Source organism: Danio rerio, chromosome 19, assembly GCF_049306965.1.
Source record: "Danio rerio strain Tuebingen ecotype United States chromosome 19, GRCz12tu, whole genome shotgun sequence".
NCBI classification, from domain to species: Eukaryota; Metazoa; Chordata; class Actinopteri; order Cypriniformes; family Danionidae; genus Danio; species Danio rerio.
The window spans coordinates 38,817,501-38,838,093 of NC_133194.1; the positions used below are offsets into that span (position 1 = coordinate 38,817,501).

Genomic DNA, 20,593 nt, shown 5'->3' on the forward strand with positions numbered 1-20,593 from the left:
AATAAAATAATAATAATAATAATAATAATAATAATAACAAAAGTCTAACAACCAATACTGTAGAACAGTGGTTCTCAACTGATTTGGCCATGGGGCCCACATTTTTACATGGTCATCAAAGCCACGACCCACATTTTTAGGAACTAAAATTGAATTTTAGGAACTATAATTAATTTGTATTTATTTGTTAAAATGAACAAGTAGTGACAGATAAATCATAAGAAAATCACCAAGACTTAAAAATAAAAATATTGATTGTTGTCATTTAACAAGCTGTATCAAATTAAAGAAATATTACAAAGCAAAAACGTCAAAAACTGTAAACAGTGGTTAGGGTAAGAAAAAGTTCTGTTAATAAAACATTAACACTGATCCTGTTGAACAGAACAAACCAGCAAATTAATGTAAAATGATTAAAATAATCATAACCATTTTTAAAATAATCATCAGTTGAACATGAAGATGTCTTTTCAGATGCCCTCAGCTACTGGAGTCATCTTTGAAAATAGTCCTCAGGTTTGTCCTTGCAACGGGGATATTTGGTTTTTAAATGTCGTTTTATTTTAGAAGGTTTTATGCTGTCTTGTGAGAGCACCTGAGGTTTTAAGCTTTTTTTGTCATCAATATATATAAATCCGGGCAAAGCAGTGGGGCAGTAGGTAGTGCTGTCACCTCACAGCAAGAAGGTCGCTGGTTCAAGCCTTGGCTCAGTTGGCGTTTCTGTGTGGAGTTTGCATGTTCTCCCAGTGTTCGCGTGGTTTTCCTCCCGGTGCTCCGATTTCCCCCACAGTACAAAGACATGTGGTACAGGTGAATTGGGTAGGCGAAATTGTCTGTAGTGTATGAGTGTGTGTGTGTGTGTGTGAATGTGTGTATGGATGTTTCCCAGAGATGGGTTGCGGCTGGAAGGATGGGTTGCCGCTGTGTAAAAACTTGCTGGATAAGTTTGCGGTTCATTCCGCTGTGGCGACCCTGGATTAATAAAGGGACTAAGCCGGCAAGAAAATGAATGAAATTAATATATAAATCCATACCTTACATAGTCAGTGTCGTACTTCAACATACTTGTTGCTATAATTAAATTCAATTTTACATGTCAAACGGTACGGTTGTCTCGCGCACATTTCAAAACAAAGTCCGATATAAGCAAAATAATTAAAAAATTACACTTTTGTTGTTTTTTTGACCACACACTCCGCACACACTCCGCGACCCACTGAAAATGTTCCTGCTACCCACTTTTGGGTTGCAACCAACCAGTTAAGAATCACTGCTGTAGAAATCACCTAACCATGTGATTTATATACATTTCTTTTATTTTTCTGATTGACCCGTCAACCCAACTTCTAAAAGAATATTTAATTCCATATAAACGTAACCCTTCAAGAAGACTGTCAAAAGCAGAAGCCGGCGCTCTCACCTTTCCCATGTGAAGTCTCAATCATCCAGGTGCAGTTGAGGTTATGTGGGTAGAAATCTGGAAACCCAGGGGACAGAATAGTGCCGCTGTTCCCCTGAATAAACCCTCCACAGAGCGCTAGAAGAAAAAAAAAAAAGATAAAGGCAATTCGTCAAACCGCTGAGCACAATCCTGCCCAACAACTTTACACCAAGTGCCCTTCTAAAGGACATCAACATATGGAGGCGGAATTATTCCTATCATTACCCAAGGGGAAAAATCAATAATGGCCTTAAATATTCAAAGCCCGGTGGAAACGGAGAAGTGGAGCTTCAAACCGTAAAGGCCTTTCGAGTCTTGGAGCGACTGAATAAATGACCTGTCTCTAATGTGTCCTTTTCCCTGCTAGTGCCTGTTTTTTGGGTGGTAAAGGGTGGACTGTACCATCGCAGCTGGGCAGGGGGCGACTCCACTGGAAGTTTGGTTCACATTCGAGGGGCTCGTGGTCACTGAGAGTGTATCCGGCTTCACAGCTAAATGTCACCAGCGCTCCCACGTAGAAATCATTGCCGTGTCGCTGACCATTGACTGGGATTCCTGGATCAACACAGTGGTCCGACTGAAGCTGCAGAGCTACAAGACAGAAAAACACAAAGGGTAATGTGGGATTAAAGCTGATGATTTAGATGAGAGGATTTCCTAGCAGACAATGTATTTTAACTGTAATTGTATTGAATTATTAACTTGTATAATGCTAATAATAATATACAAAGTAAAATGCCAACATTTAACTAATATATGGAAGCAATACATATACTATTTAGTTTTTGTTTTGTTGTCATTTATTTATTTATTTATGTATTTAATAATTTTTACTTATCACTGATCAGGCATTAACTCAATAATTAAACTTATGAAATTTTGCATAATTATTGATATTTATAATTACAGATTATTTATTTTGAAATACACATACTACTACTATTATTATTACTACTACTACTACTACTAGTTAACTATATTTTATAATAATATAAATAATAATAATAATAATAATTGTTATTATTTAACTATATAATAATAATAATAATAATAATAATAATTATTATATTATTATTATTATTATTATTATTATTATTATTATTATTATTATTATTATTATTATTATTAATAATATTATTAATTTTAGAAACACATAACTAAATAAATACATAAATAAAAATGGATGAATAATAATAATAATAATAATAATAATAATAATAATAATAATAATAATATATATTTATTATTATTATTATTATTATTATTATTATTATTATTATTATTATTATTATTATCATTATTCACACATGAATAAATGAATAAGTAAACAAATATTTAAAGAAATTATTATTATTATTATTATTATTTTGTTGTTATTTTATTATTTAGTTATTTATTTTATATGAATATATTACTTTAGAGAAGAACACAGTATTAACAAACTTAGCATTTAGCATTTATATATATATATATATATATATATATATATATATATATATATATATATATATATATATATATATATATATATATATAACAATAGATACTGTAATATCCTTTTGCATAACAGAATCATATAAGAAATATGTCAGAAGTTATTACATATTTGATAGTACATGAGTTTTCCCTTTATTTCTTTACATTTACATCATCTTTGCTGTCATTTAACGTTCACATAATGTTTTAAAACACTAATAATGTGTTTTAAAACACTAATAATTCAATAAAGGTTTCAGTAGAAATTTGTTAATTTGTATCATGCAAATCTCAAAATCACAGCTTGTTAGTAAAATATTAAATATTAGTTTTCAGTGTTTTACATTTGACTTACATAGCTAGAATAGTTCATAACTTTAAATGATTAATGTATTAGTTAACAGCTAAAGTATATGACATGATAATTATCTGGATTTATGGCTCTAAAATCAACGTAATGAAATTGTTAACTTATTTGGATAATTCAAAAGTAGCATTATTTTTAGCATTACTATTATTATTATCATTATTTTTATCAAAAAACACTAAGTCATCTACAGCACTTTCTGCTTCAGTTGATGCACTCAATAATTTAGGATGAACTAAGATTTCAAAGAAAACAGAAAAGGTTACAAACATGAGTCATCCCAGCATAAAAGCCATTCTTTCAGTTCAGACCAGTGTGATAAAGATGATACTACAGTCTTGTGTGTATGTACGCGTGTAATGTTGCATGTGTCGTGTGTTTGCGCATGATTGAAATCATCCATCAACATAATCACCGTCCTATTATATCGTAATTACAGCATCTGATTAAAATCACTGCATAGTAAAGAGCACGTGGCTATTATTCATAATGAACGCCTAATATTCACAGGTATCTGTGCTATCAGATCCTTGTAATTGCAGCCATGAAATGCATTGGAGAGGAGATAATATCATGCATTATCTACCCAGAACACGATGACTAAACTCTGAGAATTGTAAGAGACTGGAAATAAATTGCACTAGTTTCATTTGGACAATGCAATTAACGGTTTTGTCATGTTCTACAATGCGCGTTTTATAAGCAACGGCACCATTTAAAACTATTAAATACAATTGTGTAACTGTAATAGAATATTACAAATAATAGCAATAAAGAGGTTTAATTTTAAGGGCTTAAAATCAGACAGAAAAGTCAAACAGTTTTTGAAAACACATTGATAGATAGTATTTTATATTATCTTAGATTAACAACAACAACAACAACAATAACAACAACAACAACAACAACAACAATAATAATAATAATAATATATTTATTTTTATTATTTATAATATTATTACTGATTATTTTTTTTATAAAAACATCTATAAGTAGCTGAACAGTAAAAAGCAGCCCATCATACATACTCTCATATCGAATACGAAAGCCGATGTCGGAATGGCTCTTGTCAGTGGTGAAGAGCAGGTAGAGGAAGTTAGAGGTGCTGATGAGGAACTGTGGGACCTGTGTGCCCTGATAACTGCCAATCAGAGGCGAAGAAGGATAACGGCCGTCCCGAACCTCTAGAACATCATAGTTCACCTCTGTACGAAACCTGTAGATCAGAGCAGTGCAATGCATCAGTGAGTGGATTCATCACAGCCCTGTTTGCTTGTGGTTCTGCAAAGATACTAAAAATACTGTTTACTGAAAAAAAACAAAAAAACAAGATAAAACATAAAAATAAACATCAAACTAAAAACAAGACATGAGAAAAATACCATATAAAAGTAAAATATCAAATTAAGATCAAACAAAAATATAAAAGATTACAAAAAGGTGTAAAGTTTTTGTTTTTATTAAATAAATATTTTACTAACATTAATATTGCTAATATTGATTCTAAATGAATCAATGAGAAGTGTCTGCCAAAAATAAAAACAAAATAAAAAAATGTAAGGAAAAACATAACATCATAAAAAAATTAAAACACAATAAAAACAATAAAAACAAGATAAAATAAACATCAAATAAAAAAATAAGACAAAACTTAAAAATATTTACATGAAAAAAGTAACAAAATACCAAATAAAAGCAAAATTAAATCATCAAAAAACTATTAAAAAAGGATAAAACAATTAAATACACATCAATAAAATATATCAATTAAAATAAACATGAAAGAAAAAGAAAAATAACAATCAAATCAAAGTCAATAACAAAAAAGCACCAAATAAAAGCAAAACATCAAATTAAGATCAAACAAACATTTAAAAAGATTGGAAAATGTAGTAAAGTTGTGTTTTTTTAATGCTTAAATGTTTTGCAAGAACATCTGAGATGAGTGATACTAATAAATCAAAATGTATCTCCAAGAAGCCTCTGGATTCTCTAATTCAAAGTCTGTAGTGAACATCTGCAGAATACACTGACCTATTTATGAAATGATGATAACCAGAAAAAAAAAAAGAAAGATAGGAGAGTAGGATGAAACAGCGACACTAATTAAGACCAATGTGACAGTTCAGAGAAGAGGGAAAGAAGTGTGGAACGTACTTGTCAAAGATGATCTTAATAGGATATCCTGGCAGAGCCTCGATGATCCACTCACAATTCAGAGCCTCTTTATAAAGCTCAGGCCAGCCTGGGGACAGAATGATGCCGCTGGAAGCCTTCAGGTTTCCACCACATGGAGCTAAAGACACAGGAGAAATACAAACTTTTATTTATTGCCACGATAAAAAGTCTAACATGTATTTCTGTATAATGATGATGACAATGATGATGATGATGATAATAATAATAATAATAATAATAACAAAACAACAACAATTATTATTATTATTATTATTATTATTATTATTATTATTATTATTATTATTATTATTATCAGATTATATAAAATGAATCCCATTATTGACAGGTTTTTCTTAAGAAACCACAGAGAAGGAGCCCAGAAAATGCTAAATTAAAAATAAAAACTAAGGAAGAAAAAAACACAGTCCACTATTTCACAAAAAAAAAAAAAAAAAAACATGTTGGCGCCAATAGCCTAGTGGTTAAGTGCGCTGACATATAGCAGCATGGTGCTCACAGCGACCCGAGTTTGATTTCCCGCTCCAGGTCCTATGCTGACCCTTCCCATTACTCTGCTCCCAATACTTTCCTGTTTATCCTCCACTATCCAATCTCAATAAAAAGGTGAAGAAAATAAAAACAACTTATTTAAAAAATAAAATAAAAAACATTAAATAAAAACAAAGTTGTTAATAAAATAACAAAAATCAAGACAAATAAAATGGAAAACCAACAAATCAGACCATCAAAGTGAAAAGTAAAATTAAAAATCTAAACAAACCATTAAACAGCAAAACAAAAACTAAATAAAACTATTAAAAATAAACAAAACAATAAATAATAAAAAACAAACAAACAGTGATATTCACAAGCATGATATCAGTTATAATGTATCATATTCAAACAAAAATAACTAATAAATCAGATGGAAAAAGCACTAAATAGCAAAATAAAAGTGAAAACTGAGAAAGAGAAGAAACAATCTTTTTTTCTCTTTTTTCTTGAGTGGGTCCACTATTTCAGCCAAAACTTTAATAAAGTTTTTTTAAATGCTGACCTTTGAAATCCACTGGAGTACCACTAGAAGCTTTATAGTGCGTTTGAAATGAGCAATCATTTGTCAATTTTGATGCACGAATGTGACATCATATTCTGCAGCTTTTAGATTCCAGTAGAAGAGTTCAGATGAAAAAAAAAATCCATCTGACATTTCCATTCTTTAAAATGAATATTTTTATCAGGATCCTAGTCTAGGTTCAGCACTTTGATTTTAATGACATCAAAATAAGGCAATTTATAGGACTTATTATGCCCCTTTTTACAAGATGTAAAATAAGTCTCTGATGTCCCTAGAGTGTGTATGTGAAGCTTCAGTTTAAAATATCACACAAATAATGTTTTATAACTCTTTAAAACTGCATCTTTTGGGCTTTGATTTAAATTTTGCCGTTTTGGTGACTGTCACTTTAAATTCAAATTAGTGTGCTCTTTTAGGCAGTCTATATGAAGTATAGTGATCATGTGTGTATCCTAAAACTCCCCATTTATAATCCACTTAGTCACTGATATTATCTTCAGCAGGTGCACTGTGAACACTCTAAAGCAGGGGTGTCCAAACTCAGTCCTGGAGGGCCGGTGTCTTGCATAGTTCAGCTCCAACTTGCTTCAATACACCTGCCAGGAAGTTTCTTTTATACCTAGTAAGAGCTTAATTAGCTGAATCAGGTGTGTTCAATGAGGGTTGGAGTTAAGATTTCAGGACACCGGCCCTACAGGATCGAGTTTGGACATCCCTGCTCTAAAGCCTCATTCACGCTGTGAGCGACACACAGCAACAAAGCAGCAAGCGACTGCTCATCTTAACTAAGAGGTTGAGAATCCTTACACTTTACGCAAATAAAGAGCAACTTTCCTGAGCGACAGCCAATAGGAGCACCAGTAGAGCTCACATGATCCTCTCTCAGCTCCTGCAGTGGCTGGTTGTATAATCCATTCTCAGACTTGGGTTTGCAGCAGATTGCCACCCAGAGCGATAGGCAACTACAAAGTCGCTGCTAGTGTGAATGAGGCTTAATGGCAGACGGCTGCTTCTCACTCAAGCCATCACTGGGAAACATCCATACACACTCATTCACACACTACAGCCAATTTAGTTTATTCAATTCACCTATAGTGCATGTTTTTGAACTTGTGGGGAAAACCAGAGCACCCGGAGGAAACCCAAACGAACGCGGGGAGAACATGCAAGCTCCTCACAGAAATGCCAACTGACCAAGCCAAAGCTCAAACCAGCGACCTTCTTGCTGTAGCTCCCCGCCGCCCATAATGAAATACATAAAACGGAAAAAGACAAAGTGTGTTTTTCCTTCAAAAGCAGATTGTGTTCAACAAGAGATGTGTGAACTTATCTTCCGACTCTGAAGGACAATGCTCAATAAATGGCATTAAATCATTTTAGCATTTGACTAAACGAGAGGATGTGTTTTCATTTGTGGGAATTCACTGTCACTACGTTGTGAAAATAAAGATAATGACTTTTTGTTCTGCTGACATTTCAGTCGCACCGGTGTTCTAGCTCGCCTCTAAAATGTACTTAATGAAAAACCAAACTCGGAAAGTTCAGTAAAGTGCAAACAGAGTCGGAGCGTATCAATTTCGTTTTTTTTTTTTTTTGTTGCTAGCAAACTTGTGAATTATGAAATTTGCATATTTATTAGAGAGAGGTCGGACCTTCGCAGCGTGGAACGGCATTATCCCACACAACGTTTCCATCTTTGAGGATGCAGGAGATGGTCTGAGAGCCGTGGGTTTTCGTGAAGCCCTCCTCGCACAGGAACGAGATGGAGCTGCCAAGCTGAAGACTTTCACCAAAGCGCTTTCCGTTTACTGGAACACCGGGGTCGGGACATTCATTGTGTCGAAATGCTGCGAGGGAAAAAACAACAACAAAACAATGAAATATGGAATGAAACTGCATGCTAACTTTAACCTAAAAGGCACAAAAGCTGGGAAAATAGTACTTTGTTTATAATATGAACAGCTGAAGTCAAACTTATTCACCCTCCTGTGATTTTATTTTCTTTTTCAAATATTTCCTAAATGATGTCTAACAGAGGAAGGATTTTTTTACAGTATTTCCTATAATATTTTTTTTCTTTTGGAAAAAGTCTTATTACTTTTATTTTGGCTAGAATGAATGCAGTTAAAAAAAACAAAAAAAAATATTGGTCAATATTTACTAGCTCTCTTATGTTATGTATTTTTTGATAGTCTACAGAACAAACCAATGTTGTACAATGATTTGCCTGATTACCTTAACTTGCCTAGTTAACCTAGTTAAGCCTTTAAATGTCACTTTAAGCTGAATATTAGTATCCTGAAATATAAAAACAAGTAAAACAAGATGTACTGTCATCATGGCAAGATAAAATAAATCAGTTGTTAGCAATGGGTTATTAAAACTATTATATTTAGAAATGTGTTGAGAAAATCTTCTCTCTGTTAAACATAAATTAAAGAAAGAATTATACAGGGGGGCTAATAATTCAGGAGGGCTTGATAATACAGACTTCAACTGTATGCAGACAATTTGAGGTTTACTGTAATAAAACAAAGAGAAACAAGCATGTTTATACTGCATTCTAAGGGTGTTTAAAATGTAGTATAATGCATCCATAATACCATATGATCAACATTGCAGATGTATTGTCTTGTATTGTCTCATTAATAATTGCAACAACAGTAAAGATATGTATATTCTTTCTTATTTTCTGGAGCTGTAACTTATATTTCTATATCTAAAATTCTCTGTGTTTTTACTTCTTATTATACTCCACAGTTTAGAGTCTTATTAATAATATTGTCATTTTTTTTAAGGTCATGGGCGGTTGTATTTCACTGCATATCGTATTGTAAATGATTTTATACGTGACAAATAAAATTTGAATTTGATACAGAGAATAATTTTAACCACTTAAGTTATTGTCCTACTGCACTACTGTCCAACTGCACCCAACCTTGTCTGAGCAGGAATTGAACTGTCGATTCTTTGTTTAGGAGTCGGTTGCTCTAACAAGGAGGCTAAAGATCATGCCCTCTAATATATGTCACTAGAGCACCTTTAGGGCTCAGAGGAGTGAGGTTTACCTGCACAGCACTTTATTAGCTGGTGTCCGTTGCACTCACTCCCCTAAACCTCACTTCCATCCCAGACGAGCCCCCATGTGTAACTTACCAGTCCTACTGCACCCAACCCGCTCTGAGTGAGATCAAAATAGCGATTCTTTGTATGGGAGTCGGTTGATGTATCAAGGAGGCTAAAGACCACGGCCTTTAGTGTTTGTCGCTAGAGCACCTTTAGAGGTCAGAAGAGTGACACTTTGACTCGTAACTGATAAATATAGTAAATACATATATTTTTAATTATTATTAAACATGAAAAACAATTAATTTAAATCAAAATAATATTTTAAGACTTTTATATATATTTTGCCCAAATAATTGCAGCCTTAGTTAACTCTTTCTAAACTTTAACTGGTTCAACTAGGGTAAAATACATAAAAAATAAAATAAAGAACATGTAAAACATGCGTCAACTTCTAAATAATGCAGCATCAGATCACGCTGGTCCCATGAGGTTTAATAAGTCATAATAACAACTTATTCCTAAGAATGAGAATGTTTGTTTGCCTCATGATGAGTACTCTGCTGGGAGATTTCTATTGATTACCTAGCGAGTCAACAACTGTTTTTACATTGAGTTGTAAAATTCACATAACAAGCTTTATGCAGGTATGTCTCATGCCTCGTGGGCGTGGTCACATTAAAAATAATAAGCTTAGACTGAGAAACTATATATAGTGTTGGAGATTTCTCAGTTTTTTCTGACCAAAGTTTACATGTCGCGTGCGTCTCATGTCGACGATTGTAATAACAAAGCCTCGTGGGCGTGGTCACATTAAAAATAATAAGCTTAGACTGAGAAACTATATATAGTGTTGGTTTCATACTGATAACTTTATTAGACAATATTTGTTTTCAACAAGCACCCACTGCATTTAAAAGGAGACAGCTTTCTATAGATATGTGTCTCAAGTCTGTGTGTTTTCTGTTGCAGACCCCTTAGAATTAAAGCTTCATATAGAGTGTTACCAAAAAAGCTCTGCTTACTGCCTGTCCACATTTTTAGTTAAAAAGGCAACTTTAACAAGGCTCCATATAAATTGAGAAAGAAATTCCCAATATGCCCACTGAACTGTAAACGTTGTGGCTCACTGTTTCAGCTGTATAACTACACTAATTCATTTTAGTTAGCATCAACTATTGATTAATGTGTCTTCCCAAGTTTCTTGCTTCAGTGGGAAGCTTGGGGGCTCTTCAGTAGCCATCGACAGGACATCAGAGATGATGTATTACCGGCAGACAAAACCTCAAATCTGCTCGTTCCTGGTACAATTTTATAACAAGATCATAAAGGCCATGGGTTCAGGAAAAAATATGCCAGATAGAGATTGATTCAATGATTTACTGATTGACAGATTTATATATATATATATATATATATATATATATATATATATATATATATATATATATATATATATATATATATATATATATATATATATATATATATATATATAAATCTGTCAATCAGTAAATCATTGAATTTATTTTTATTTATTTGTTTTTAAGTACCTTATTTAGTAGCAAAACCACTAAAGTCACTTAAAATGTTTTTGTCTCCTTTTCTGGATTTTGAACATAATTTGAACTGGAATTTCATCTAATATAAAGTAATTTATATTCTGAAGATGAACAAAGGTCTTAGGGGATGGAAATCACATTGCAGTGAGTAATAAATAACAGGATTTTATTTATTTATTGGTGTGAATTAGTCCTTTGAAGATAAACATAGAGCTGAGGGCAAACATATTCACCCTCCTGTGAAATATTAGTTCGTTTTTCAAGTATTTTTCAAGTGATAGCAAGGACTATTTATAAATACATTTTGCTATGTATCTGTCTACTCAAGAAACATTGTGTATGCGATCCATCACCATCATATGCCAACAAGGCCTTCGATAGAGTTTGTCATCTCTTTAATTAACATGAATGATTGGATCATCCCTCCCACTCTCCCAAAAACATGACGCACGGGGAGTCAAACCATGTGGGATCACCTCCCGACAGCTTCAATTAACTGTCCCTTTATTTAATTATATTTGAATTTGGAAATAAATTCTAATTAAATATGTGACTCTTGTTGTCCTTCCTCACATGGATACTGCCATACAATATGCTCACTGAATAGTAATTACTGATGGATGACAGATATTTACTGGTAAAATAAAGACATTTGTCTCTAGAGAGGAATTGGAATCATTTTTAAAGGATTAGTTGATATCCAGAATAAAAAAGAGAAAAAAAATGTTCTCAGATGAATTTTGAGAAAAACATTTCTGGATTTTTCACTCTATTGAGATTGTCTATGGTGCTCTGTGTTTTGAACTACCAAAAAATGCCAATTTATAAACCATTTCAATGTGGTTATGTCATAGGCCCTGTTGTCAAACTATTTCATAAATGCACATTTTTTTATAGCTAATATGACGGTGATTTGATGCCTTGCAAAAGTTGCTGACACCTTTACCGATATCAAATTGCTTTTTGATGCAAAATTAATTTAAACATCCAGTCATTCCTTATGCTGATTAAGAAACACAACAAATGAGGAAAGTTATTGTATAACAAATAGTTTACAACTAATTTTATGTAATTTTTTCTCAAATGGATAATTGAATATTAATCAAATGATGTCATTATGCTGCCCTTAGCCAATCGTTACATGGCTGATCAGGATCTATAGATTTGTCCTTCACAACACACGCAGTGATCTCAGATCAGTTCATCCAGACATTTTAATCTGATTCTCAAACTTGTTTATATTTTTTATAATAAAAGATCCAGGATCTGCCAAATCATCTTAGATCACTTAAGTGATGTACGAAGAATGGACCCTAGGACCATTGTTATTGGTCATTCCTCAAAATGGTCTAAAAACATTTAAACCACAAAAGATAGTCTTGCACAGCAATGGGATGCAGGGTTGCTTGGTTATTTTCATCTTTTTATTTATTTTTGTGTTTTTGTTTTTTGTCAAAAATTTGCAATAAAATTAATTAAATTAAATATTTTTTTTATAAAAAAAAAAACAGTAAGGCTATTCATGTATATAAATACATAAATGTTTTATTTTATTGATTTTAAGAAAATTATTGCTTAAGTTTAAACCAGTGAGGGCGATAAAACTAGCAGTATATGAGACATGTTATTTCGTAATGCTGTTATTAATAATGATTTCATTAATTGTATATTAACAATATATAAACTTTTTAACAACAACAAAAAAATTGTCCTACGTTAGTATTGGGATGCAGTTTTTATTTTTTTTTTGTGGTTAAAAATTATTAAATTAAATTAAATTAAATTAAATTAAATTAAATTAAATTAAATTAAATTAAATTAAATTAAATTAAATTAAATTAAATTTAATTAAATTTAATTAAATTTAATTTAATTTAATTTTGATCCATGTCCTGTAAATAAATATGTAAATAAATAAATATTTTTATTTCATTTTACTTTTTGCATTTTATTATAGTAAAAGCTTTTTTTTGTATGTAAATTTTACATACATGGAATTTAGAAGTTTAAATTACTGAGAACTAACTCCAGTATAAATAAAAATAAATAAATACAGTATAAATAAAAATAAATAAATAAATAAATGGTATAAAAAGGTTTTATAACGTACTGGTGAAAGTGATGTTGAATCCCCGATCTGTGTATGTGTGGTCCGTCAAAAACTCCAATCGTGCCACGTGACCGCTGGTAGTAATGGGTGATGGCAGCACGTCTCCAGAAAAGGTGCCCAAAATAGGCGACTCTGCTTTTCCGCCATCTTTAATGGACAAGAAGTCAAACTGTTTCTCCATGCTCAGGTCATTGAAGGCCAGGTTGATTCTGCTCTCTGGTTTGGCGATGATCAGCCACACGCAGTGCATGTTGTTGCCGTACTCTTGAGGGTAGTTTGGTGATAGCAGAACCCCAGACGGAGTCGTGAAGTTGAAGAAACATGAAACTGAGAAAAGGACGGGGAGATAAAACAACCAGCGGTTAAACAACAGGAGGCGTCGCGTGTCAAGTTGCAAGGCAAACTTGAGATTAAAACTGCCACTGAGGCTAAAAATCAATTCACAATGCGCAGGGAGGTCATTTGTTGTTGCTTAAACAATGTAGCAAGACATGAGAGGAAAAATTACGGCTAAGAGAGTGTGCATGCTGGGACAGTAGGGTATGTAACTTGTAATTACAAATAGAAGAGATATGAGACCTGAAATGCACACTTTATTTTGAATATTGAACTAGTTTTTTGATGATTTCCCCTAAAGTGATTTGGGCAGTTTTAATGTTTACATGCTTGCAGACTCATGTGCCATGATAAACAATTTTAACTTTAATTAAGCAGCATTCATTTGCATGATGAGAGCATTTAAAAAATAAATCAAAAAAGAAAATGAATAATAAAATAAAAAAAAAATAAATAAATACAAATTCTAAATAAAAAAGAACTAAATTATTTAGAGAAATATATCAATAAAATAATTAAATAAAAAATAAATTAGTTTTTTTTTCATTATTTTGTATCTAGTCACGTGGCAGACTTTATTGAATACATTAACTATTATTATTATTATTATTATTATTATTATTATTATTATTATATAATTATTATAACTATTATATTATTATTATCAGTAGTAGTAGTGGTATATTTTTTATTACAATTTTTACATATTTTAAAATAATATAATACAATTAAAAGTATATTTTTATAATAAAAAATAAATAAAATAAATTGTATATTTATTATATTTTAAATAACAACGACAACAATATGTATGATGATGATGATGATGAGGACGATAATGGTGATTAATATTAGTAAAAGTAGGATTGGTAATAAAATATCTTACTATATTTTATTATATTTTAAAGAAATAATAATAATAATAATAATAATAATAATAATAATAATAATAATAATAATAATAATAATAATAATGTAATGATTATTATTATTATTATTATTATTATTATTACTATTATTATTAGTATTATTATTATTAGTAGTAGTAGTAAAATAATAATATTGTATTGAATAATAATAATAATAATAATAATAATAATAATAATAATAATAATAATAATAATAATAATAATAATAATAATAATAATGGAAAGTGTGCGAAGAGATTTGATAAAATAAAAGTGGTAAAATAAAAAAAATAAGTTTGCTAAATAGGCAAACAAACAAACACACAATAAATACATAAATAAAAAAATAAAAATAAAATAAAATAAAATAAAATAAATAGTTGCATGATACCTCTCATCTGCACTTTTCTTGCATGTTGCCAACTGCACAAGACGATAAGACTAAAGATGTTGCATGGAAAGTGTGTTTATCTGCTGGGATTATCCACAGGCATTAACTCATTTACAGGATTTGGGCCAAAGCTGAGAGGGCAATAAGCATCGTTAAACAGCCATGGGGAGAATGAAAATGAGCTCAGTGGTGGACTGAAGATGAATCGTTACGGTTCCACCTCATATGAATGACTTTGCTGTCGGAGCTAATAATCATGTCATAAAAAAGCAGAAAAACGAAGTTGTGAGTCAACTGCATTCCCATTGATGTAATAGGATGGTAGCCATTAAAGTGACAAACGACTGCAGTCTGGGGCAAATTGACGGTATGCATGAAGCCAAATAATAGAGAAACAACAATACTATCAAAAAACAAGTCGGACAAGCAATACTGTGTGCTGACACTCAGTTCAATGCCGCAAAACAGTAGCAAAAAAGTAGTTAGAATTGATAGTTCATCCAAAAACTAAAATTATTGAAAGTAATAAGTATTATATAACCATTGGCAGAAGATTATGTGAGCTGTTTTTTTTTTTTTTTTTCCTGAGCTCAAATTAAAGAACTGGTATGAATGGCAGATTAGATGTTGCCTATTTTTAAAGATTATTTAAAGATTGACTTTTTTAGATTTAAATGTATTTGCGATTGGCTCTATATGTACTCATTAGTATGTATGCCTGTAATTATTTAGATATTTGTTTATTTTGATTTACACATACATGGTCCTTTGTTAATCTTGGGAGTTACATTCTAAAAATAACCCTGCATTAGGCGATATCTGCAAAGTAGTCAGCTTTCATTTCATTTTTTTGGCTTAGTTCCTTTAGTAATCAGGGTTCGCCACAGCGGAATGAAACGCCAACTTATCCAGCATATGCTTTACGCAGTGGATGCCCTTCCAGCTGCAACCCATCACTAAAGAACACCCATACTCTCTCATTCACACACATACACTACGGACAATTTGGCTTACCAAATTCACATGACGCGCATGTCTTTGGAGTTGTGAGGGAAACCGGAGCACCCAGGGAATGAGCAGTTAGCTATTTAAAATGTTCACAATATTTCCTCTAATATATTTTCCCTTCTTTCTTTCTTTTTTTTTGCATGTATTTATTTTTTTAAATAAATTTTAGGGTCAATATTATTAGCCCATTTAAGCTTTTTTTTTTTTTTACTCTCGGTTGTCTACAGAATTGTCTATTTTGCCTCTTGCCTGATTATTCAAACTTGCCTATTTAACATAATAATTAACATAATAACATAAAATCCACGACTAGTATCTTGCAAAAGTCAAAAGAATTTAGTGAATAGGTGCAATCATAAATTGATTTTACACAGCAATTAGCAAGTTAATAGTGAACAAGTTGGCAAGTTTTAGACAAAATGCTGTTTGTCTTCTTGTTTGCCAATCAAATGAGTTCTAAAGAAAGCCTGGGCAGAGTATTTGTAAGTCTTAAAGCAATGTGTACAATCCTGAATGAATCTACTTTTAAATGATTTAAGTGAACCTACAAGTTTATCATCCATTTAAGTGAATGGGTGATTTGCTTTCTGTTCTAAATAAACATTTTCTAAATAAATCATCTGAGTTTAATGAATTATTTGGATGAAATAATCAATGAACCATGCAACCCGGTGGCTCAGTGGTTAGCACTGTCGCCTCACGGCAAGAAGGTCACTGGTTTGAGTCCTGGCTCTGGTTTGAGAATTCTGTGTGGAGTTTGCATGTTCTCCCTGTGTTGGCTTGAGTGTCTTCCACAGTCTAAATATATATATATATACGCTATAGGTGAATTGCTTAATCTAAGTTGGTGTGTATGGTTGTTTCCCAGTACTGGGTTGCAACTGGAAGGGCATCCGCTGAGTAAAACATTTGCTGGATAATTTGGCGGTTCACTTCGCTGTGGTGAGCCCTGATGGAAATTGAAAATGAAGCAAAATTAATGAATTGTATTTAATAATATGTTGAATGAACATCTCGGTTAAACAACATTTGCTATTTTACGTGATTAAAAGAACTGCATATTTCATATCTTCATATTTCATATTGTTGACTTAAATCCACTAACTTCATTATAAAAGCATGATACAGTAAATAAAGTGAGTGAATGCATTAAATGAACTGTCACATTGGCTTTACCTTGAGTTATAGTTAATGATTTAATGGCTCAGCCGCTGAGAGGAAGTCTCAGCAGGGACATGCCGTACTAAAGACACTGCCATTACATTCACTTTCTGATGCGCCCAGACAGTAATAACGGTGCACCGTCCTCCCGTGTGTGATCTTGTGGGTGTGTAAAGTAATGCATTTTGGGGTAAGGTCTGTCACTTACACACGCAGCTTGGCTTCTTGGCCGACCACTGATTATTTTTCTGGCAGGTAATGTTCTTTTTTCCAACAAGCTCAAAGGCTGGAAGACACTCAAAATATAGCTTGTCTCCGTGTCGGAAGCCTGTGCCTTCCCTCTTGCCGTAGGCTGGGATTCCAGGGTCTCCGCAGCCGCCCTGGTCAATTTCTGAAAAAGACAAAGAAAATAATTGTGAGAGTCAGCTTAAAGCCTGAGACAGGATATATTTACTAAGTTTTTTCCTTTTATATATTCGGTTAAAGTCAGAATTAATGGCCCCCCTTTTTTATCCTTTTTAAAATATTTCCCAAATTATGTTTAACAGAGCAAGGGCATTTTCACAGTATGTCTGATAATATTTTTTTCTTCTGGAGAAAGTCTTATTTGTTTGATTTACGCAAGGATATTAACAGTTTTTGGATTTTTTAAAACCATTTTAAGGTCTTTTAAAGGTCCATTTTAAATTATTAGTCCTTTTAAGCTATTTTTTTTTCAATAGTCTACAGAACAAACTATCCCTATAAAATAGCTTGCCTAATTACCCTAACCTGCCTAGTTAAACTAATTAACTTAGTTAAGCCTTTAAATGTCACTTTAAGCTGTATAGAAGTGTCTTGAAAAATATCTAGACATAATATTTACTGTCATTATGGCAAAGACAAAAATAAATCTGTTATTAGAAATGAGTTATTAAAACTATTATGATTAGAAATGTGTTGAAAAAATCTCTCAGTTAAACAGAAATTGGGCAAAAAAATTAGCAGGGGGTCTAATAAATCAGGGGGGCTAATAATTTAAGTGCATGTATTTTAATATATATCTTCAAACACTGTGTTTCATTTATTTAGTGTGAGTTCCATTTTTTAGCAATTTTGAAAAAGCTATTTACATTTTCATTTTACAAACATTCTATTTCAAGAGTTCACACTCAGCTGATGATTACCAATGAAGCGTGTTTTATAGAGTCAATCTAGAGCCATATATACTTGCAAAATAAAAGAAAGTTTTGCAAACAAAAAATAAAGCATTGAGCAAAAAATTAATAAATAAATGCAAATTTCCAAAAATTGCAAAGCGAAAGTATTTTTTTGAGAAATAAAAATGAAATTTGCAAAAAAAAAAATGAAAATACTGCAAATAAAAGTCAAACATTGCAAAATAACGAAAATATTTGCAATAATAATTTTAAAAAACTATATCGATTTCCAAAACATTTTTTACAAAACCAGCCAGTCAATTGCAATGCTCATTCTGATTAGCTTTTTAGTTAATAATGATTTTCTCTTTGCACTTCACATTTCAGCACGTTTCACTTTGTGGCACTGATTTGACAAGAGGATGGAGTCAAGAGAACTTGGGCGTTTGTGGCTGGCCCGGACCTGCCTCCATTTAAGCAACATCATCACCAGGAGACAGTTTCACCGAGGTGGCCTTACAGCCCAGTAGGTCTGGACCTGCCTTATACGCCCAAGTTCCCTTGACTCTGCCCCCTAGTCAACATGAACGTGCAAAGTGAAAACAACATCGCAAATTCATGGTAGACTAAAAAGCAAATTAAAATGAGCATTACAATTTACTGGACAGTTTTTGTATAGGCAATGCTAAAAAAAAAAAATTGGGAATATATATATATATATATACAAATATATATATATTTTTAACAACTTCATTTTTATTTGCTGTTCATAGAGTGATGAACATTCAACACAAGTATTAATGTATAAAGAATCTGTTTTGTGAGAAGTGCTTCTTATATGATATGTGAACCACCCGTACAGCTTTACTGTGACATTTCCTCCAGTAAAAATTACGTCATCTGAAACTTTCCGTTGTACACCACGCACATCAAAAGGGTACCCTGGGTACCCTTGGCAGTGGAAACGCAAGCCTGATAAAGGTGACCCATACTGTACTGTACCGTAACGTACTGTACATCTTAGTGGAAACGGGCCACAAGTGAACACACTCCTGGGGAGCGGTTGAGGGATCAGTGCCTTGCTCCAGAGACTCACTTCAGCCATGCTATTAAGGGTGGTGAAAGCATTAGTTATTCACTCCCACAACCTACAACCCCTGCTGGTGCTACAACTCAAATCTGTGACCTTTCAATTTCAAGTCCAACTCTTCAACCATCAGGCCACAACTGCCCCTCAAAGTGTTATCCATATGGCAGTGTTATGATATTTAACAACTTATAGGTTATTCATACATAAGGGTATTTATCACCAACTACATATATATCTTACACTCCTGCGTTTCAAACTTACGTCGTCTGACATGTTCATGCAACCTGCATTACTTCTGGGAGTAATGTGAATGACTTGCTATCCTAACGAATTGTCTTATTTCACTCTTTTACCCTGGTCAGTCTCAATATGTCAGAGCTCATTTAGAATCACAATGCCAAAGCAAAAGAAGAGGCCACTTCTTAGAAAGAGAAAGAGAGAAACAGAGCCAGTGTTACAGCAAAACATCTACTGACATGCCTCGACAGGACTTTTACAATTTCACTGTGAAATTTTCACACGGAACAAGCAAAGATAAGATCTGTTTAGCAGAGTAGATTGCACATACACTACCTGACTAAAGTCTTGTTGCCTATACAAGTTTTTGGAACAACAAATAATAGACTATAATAATAAACAAAAATTATAATAAATAATAAATAATACACTTCTAGTTGATCATTTGGTATCAGAAATGGCTTACATGAAAGGCAAAGGCCTCTAGATTACGCTTATTTTACCAAAATAAAATACGATCATGCTTTGATTAGTAATTGTTTAATTAGGACAGTAAGGTCTGACTTTGCTTAGACAAAAGTCTTGTCACTTAACAGAAATAATGTACAGTATAGAATATAAAGTCATGTGTAGTGGAAAAATAATTAATATTGTGTCTGACTCCCACGAGCTGGGAGGACTACATCCATACATCTCTGTAATGGCTCAAATAACTTATTATTAAAGTCATCTGGAATGGCAAAGAGAGCATTTAGCAGGACACATCAATATTAATAATATCAATTAACAATATCAATATAACAATATCAACATTAATATTGAATAATAGTTCATCAATATTCTTTAGATTCATCTTTAATGCCTCATCCTTCATCTTACCCCAGACATGCTTAATAATGTTCATGTCTGGTGATTGGGCTGGCCAATCCAGGAGCACCTTCACTTTCTTTGCTTTTAGAACCTTTGATGTGGACGCTGAAGTATGAGAAGGAGCACTTCAGCACCTGCTGAATAATTTGCCATCTCCTGTGTTTTTTAATGTAAT

The 20,593-nt window shown here is 32.3% G+C and overlaps 1 protein-coding gene across 2 annotated transcripts in view; it reads right to left on the bottom strand.

Moving 5' to 3' along the window:
• The window catches only part of csmd2 (CUB and Sushi multiple domains 2), a 560,701-nt gene that overhangs the window by 246,295 nt on the left and 293,813 nt on the right, over positions 1–20,593 (bottom strand). For both annotated transcript variants that reach the window (XM_688741.11, XM_073931822.1), the window contains exons 13-19: positions 17,291–17,473; positions 13,279–13,605; positions 8,193–8,387; positions 5,442–5,580; positions 4,313–4,500; positions 1,844–2,032; positions 1,421–1,537 (exon numbers count right to left, since the gene is read on the bottom strand). In XM_688741.11, the coding sequence (XP_693833.6) occupies positions 1,421–1,537; positions 1,844–2,032; positions 4,313–4,500; positions 5,442–5,580; positions 8,193–8,387; positions 13,279–13,605; positions 17,291–17,473 (1,338 nt within the window). The remainder of the gene's footprint in view (positions 1–1,420; positions 1,538–1,843; positions 2,033–4,312; positions 4,501–5,441; positions 5,581–8,192; positions 8,388–13,278; positions 13,606–17,290; positions 17,474–20,593) is intronic.